At 36.7% G+C, this 5504-nt stretch overlaps 1 protein-coding gene across 3 annotated transcripts in view; it reads left to right on the forward strand.

The window, feature by feature from the left end:
- Positions 1 to 2578: 2578 nt before the first annotated feature.
- LOC107459768 (uncharacterized) overlaps positions 2579 to 5504 on the forward strand; it is a 9004-nt gene continuing 6078 nt past the window's right edge. For 2 of the 3 annotated variants that reach the window (XM_016078023.3, XM_016078025.3), the window contains exons 1-5: positions 2579 to 2747; positions 4137 to 4249; positions 4846 to 4908; positions 5052 to 5099; positions 5181 to 5234. In XM_016078023.3, coding sequence (XP_015933509.1) covers positions 4160 to 4249; positions 4846 to 4908; positions 5052 to 5099; positions 5181 to 5234 — 255 coding nt within the window. In that variant the 5' untranslated portion in view covers positions 2579 to 2747; positions 4137 to 4159. Of the gene's footprint in view, positions 2748 to 3788; positions 3873 to 4136; positions 4250 to 4845; positions 4909 to 5051; positions 5100 to 5180; positions 5235 to 5504 lie in introns of those variants that run through there. The other variant, XM_052252021.1, reaches the window with a different exon arrangement.

The following is a 5504-nucleotide window of genomic DNA, read 5'->3' on the forward strand; positions in this document are numbered from 1 at the left end:
GATTTAATCAAAGAGAAATTATTTTTAAAAAGTTTTAAAAGGAAGATAGCCAATTACCAAGAACATAAGCACAACACTCTAGCCAATTGAGCTATAAATTTAACATGTTTTAATAAGGTATTTAATTAATAAATTTTTTTTGAAAACTGATATTTTGAAAAATTACAAGAAAAACAAGAAAAGACCAGAACAAGAAAAACTAAAGATCAAATAAGAAAAATTAACAAGAACAACTTGAAGATCAAAGAAGAACAAAGAACATGCAATTCGAAAATTGAAAGACAAAGAAAAGCATGCAATTGACACCAAACTTAAAACATGACACTAACTCATAGAAAAACTAAAAATTAATAAAGAAAAATAATATTTTTGAAAAGAAAATAAAAGACTCTGACTCAAAAGACAAAATTTTCCTAATCTAAGCAACAAGATTCACCGTCAGTTGTTCAAACTCGAACAATTCCTCGCAACGACACTAAAAACTTGGTGCACAAAATTATAAATCACACTTTTCACAACTCGTACCACTAACCAGCAAGTGCTCTGGGTCGTCCAAGTAATACCTTACGTGAGTAAGGGTCGAATCCCACGGAGATTGTTGTCTTGAAGCAAGCTATGGTTATCTTGTAACTCTTAGTCAGGATAATAATAATTCTCAGTTTTGATTGGTAGTAAATAAAAAGCATGGATTAAATAATACTTGTTATGCAGTAATGGAGAATATGTTAGAGTTTTGGAGATGCTTTATCTTCTGAATCTCTGCTTTCCCCCTGTCTTCTTCTTCACGCACGCAAGGTTCCTCCTATGGCAAGCTGTGTGTTGGTAGATCACCGTTGTCAATGGCTACCATTCGTCCTTTCAGTAAAAATGGTCCAGGTGCGCTGTCACCGCATGGCTAATCATTTGTCGGTTCTCACTCATGCTGGAATAGGATCCATTGATCCTTTTGCGTCGGTCACTACGTCCAACCCTTGTGAGTTTGAAGCTCGTCACAGTCATTCAATCCCTGAATCCTACTCGGAATACCACAGACAAGGTTTAGACTTTTTGGATTCTCAAGAATACTACCAATGGATTCTAACTTATACCACGAAGATTCTGATTAAGGAATCCAAGAGATACTCATTCAATCGAAGGTAGAACGGAGGTGGTTGTCAGGCACACGTTCATAGGTTGAGAATGGTGATGAGTGTCACGGATAATCACCTTCTTTATATTGAAGTGCGAATGAATATCTTAGATAGAAACAAGCGTGTTTGAATAGAAAACAGAAATAATTGCATTAATTCATCGAGACACAGCAGAGCTCCTTACCCCCAACAATAGAGTTTAGAGACTCATGCCGTCAAAGAGTACAAAGTTCAGATCTAAAAATGTCATGAGGTACAGAATAAATCTCTAAAAGTTGTTTAAATACTAAACTAGTAACCTAGGTTTACAGAAAATGAGTAAACTAAGATAGATAGTGCAGAAATCCACTTTCGGGACCCACTTGGTGTCTGCTGGGACTGAGACTTGAGCTTTTCACGTGTCTGGGCTGTTTCCGGAGTTAAACGCCAGGTTGTAACCTGTTTTGGGCGTTTAACTCCAAGTTGTAATCTGTTTCTGGCGTTTAACGCTAGAATGGAACATGGAACTGGCGTTAAATGCCAGTTTACGTCATTTATCTTCGAGCAAAGTATGAACTGTTATATTTTGCTGGAAAGCACTGGATGTCTACTTTCCAATGCAATTGAGAGCGCGCCAATTGGACTCTTGTAGCTTCAGAAAATCCATTTCGAGTGTAGGGAGGTCAGAATCCAACAACATCAGCAGTCCTTTTTCAGCCTGAATCAGATTTTTGCTCAGATCTTTCAATTTCATCCAGAAAATACCTGAAATCATAGAAAAACACACAAACTCATAGTAAAGACTATAAATATGAATTTTGCATGAAAACTAATAAAAACATACTAAAAAGTAGCTAGAACCTACTAAAAACTACCTAAAAATAATGCTAAAAAGCGTATAATTATCCGCTCATCAGTCGCCACGGCTCCTAATTGCTCCTCCGACGCTGCATAATGCAACGACGTCCACCCCTTATTTCCACCTTGTTATAGTCAACCCATAATATGCTGGATGCTCATTTTAGTATGTATGCAGACGATTACTTTAATTCTTTTGTGGATGATTATTTGATTGAAATGTATTTAATTAGATACAATTAAAATATGCTGGATGTTCAATTCACTGAGTATACGGATAAATATTTTTATCCTTAAGTGGATGCTCAATTCACTGAGTATACGGGTACTGCTTCCATAAAGTCTTAACTAACAGGCTGCCTGTAAAAGCCCATAACATCCGTCCAGCCGAATCCACAGACAGCTCAGAACTCAGAAAATAAAGTCTTAACTAACAGGCTGCCTGTAAAAGCCCATAACATCCGTCCAGCCGAATCCACAGACAGCTCAGAACTCAGAAGTGAGCCGAGCCAGGGAAGGCACGCTGATCCCCAAAAGGGAGACAAGCAGCCCACGTGTAGCACAATGGCGAAAAGTTCAGGATTCTCTGTACATCTTCACAAACTTGATCTGTACCGTAGTGCAGCCCTAAAATAAAATAAAAGGGGAAAAATCTGCTGGAAATTGGCATCGGATCCGAGACTGAGACATACAAGAGAAGAGAACACCGACTTGACCAACACACGATCGATTCGGAGCATCCGCTGATTGAGGTTGTGTTCCCTACGCACCTCCTCGCCGGTGAGTCACTCACTGCCTCCCTTCAAATCTGAACCTTCTTTCTTGCTTCAACCCATTGTCTACTATTCTTTTAATTTTTTGGGGTTTTAATGAATACCCTTTTATTTTAGCTGTTATAATTAGAACCCAGATACTTTATGTGGGGTTTGAAGCTCTAGGATTTTTGTGGGGTTGAGCTTCAATAAATCCTTTTTTATTATTTTTTTGTAACGTTGAAATGTGTTTGTATGCCCAAAAAAGAAAAGATTGGGACCTGCTTGATTTGTTAGAGGACCTTGCTAATGCTATCATCATGTTGATCTTTGCTTACATTTTAGCTGTAGTTGATTAAGATTGAAACCATTTTTTTGAGGAAGTGTTTTCGTTAATTGATTTGGAGGAGAAATGATGAGAAGCTTAGGTTAATATGATTTGAGCTTAAGTTGCTAAGGACTGAACTTGCAATTTCCTTGTAAACTTCGATTGCTTGCTCGTTTATTTAGTTGTTTGTTTTTCTCTTCAATTACTTCGTGTTATGCATTTCGAAATTAAAAAAATATATATATTTCTAGTTGATCATAGTGTAAAACCTGGGTTGGGGAAGGCATTCACAGTAACTCTAGTCGGATTAGTTAGATTTTCGGTCTAAATACAGGTGGAAAAGACCATAAAGTTAAAAAATAAAATTTTCAGCTAACGTTTTCCCATGTTTATATTGCGAAGGGTTTGAACATATTTATGGTTACTATGGCTGCCTGGTCTTAGCTGTTTAGGTATTCAAGATCTCAATTAGTTTGAGTATATGACTATATATGCTTGTTTCTTGTGCTGTCCATACAAGTTTTTATATTTTTTATTAATTTGTTTTGGTCAACATGTGTATTTTGTTCACCTTGTATGCTTTAAGTTAATTGGTAAATCAATGTCTCTTGGTATGGGTGAAATGGTGGTTGCTTACTATGTTATCAACACTCGTTTATTTCTTTTGCCCATATTTCAATGAAGTTAGTTTGTTAATGTTGACTTGAATGTCTGACAATATTGATCCAAATTCCCCTTCTTTGCTATAGATTCTGATGCTTTCTTTGCTCTGAAATCTAAAGAGCTCTCTAAGTTGTAGTCATTGTTAGAGTGTGGAACTTATTTGTAAGTTGTAGTCATCATTAGAGTGTGGAACTTATTTGCAAGTGTATCGCTAATTCAGTTTCTGTTTTCATTTTCACTGGTCTATTTTTCAAAATTGTGAAAAGAAAAAGAAATAAAAACAGTAAAGTCTTGTTTTCTCTTTTTTATTTCCTGTTTTGACTTCTTTTTCTCTTTTCAAAATTCTGAAAACATACAACTGAAAATGAAAATAGAATAATTAAAGTAGGAATTTTCTACTAAGATGACATATTCTTGAAACTGCAGGTTTTTACACACTAAAGGGCCTCATGTCAAACGTAGAGGATAACAAAGAACAACAACAAATGGATGTCAATGCATCTAATGAGTCGAGTAACATGCCGTCATCCCAGAAGCAGGTGGTATCCATATCAATCTCCTTGCATTCTTAAATCAAAAGTTAAATGTGACCTTCAATGAAATAATCTATTAAGTATCTAAGGAATGTAGGAAATAACACACCTTAAAAGCTAGTTGTTAAGGGGGAAGAACCACTCTCCTTAAATGCAACATCAAGCATTCCATACCACCCAATGCGGGACTTTGGACACCCCATAATACCCAAGTCCCTAAACAATACACCGCCCCTAGAGAACCGACATCCACGGCGGCTTAATTCTATCGACACTGACTCAGTGGTGTCTGGCTTTCAGTATTTGGTATTCGCCTTAATCCAGCCTATAGGTAGCCCTTTCCATGTGCCGACAACCAAGGCTTTGATATCATTGTTAAGTATCTAAAAAAAGTGGGAAACAAGAAACCACATCTTAAAAGTTAGCTGCTAAGGGGAGGAACCACTCCTTAATAAATACAACATCAAGCATCCATGCTACTCAGTGTAAGACTTTGGGCACCCCATAATACCTAAGTCCTTAACATAGTCCCTTTACTATGAGATTATTTACCGCCAAAAGAATTTCTTATTTTCTGCCTTACTAGTTTATAAACCTTGTAGGAGGAAGCTATAAAGAAAAAATATGGAGGAATGATGCCCAAAAAGCCACCTCTCATATCTAAGGTATGTGACTCAAGGATTCTATGAGTAGATTTATTTGTCACTTCTATTTTTGAATTCAAGATGGTCAATACTTGTGATTTTCTTAATGTTCACTGACATATACTTATGTTAATTTTCACTCCAAATCTAACTTCTCATGGCAGGACCATGAGCGCGCTTACTTTGATTCCGCCGATTGGGCACTTGGAAAGGTACTTCTTGCAGACCCTACTATGTAATAATTGCATATATTTAATTTTTCTTACGCTTGAATGTGCTCTCACATTAAACAGCAAGGTGGCGAGAAGCCTAAGGGACCACTTGAAGAACTTAGACCTAAACTACAGGTATTGAACCAATATTCTCATACCTGAATTTAGGATGGTAATGTTGCTTTGTAAGGTTTAGTAAGATTCATTATTCTAATGTGTGTGAATAGTGTGCTGCCTGATGGTTGTTGAATTTATACAAAGCTTTTGTGTCTAATGGCTAAACTGGATTGTATCATGTGGATTGATGAAATGAGCTTAGAGAGGTGAATTTGTGTGTGCTCCCATAGAGGTGAGGGAGAAATTGAGTGAGAGAAGCATGTGAGTTTGATGAAGTGATTTTGTTAT

The sequence above is a fragment of the Arachis duranensis genome, chromosome 7 (assembly GCF_000817695.3).
Source record: "Arachis duranensis cultivar V14167 chromosome 7, aradu.V14167.gnm2.J7QH, whole genome shotgun sequence".
In the NCBI taxonomy this organism is placed as follows: domain Eukaryota; kingdom Viridiplantae; phylum Streptophyta; class Magnoliopsida; order Fabales; family Fabaceae; genus Arachis; species Arachis duranensis.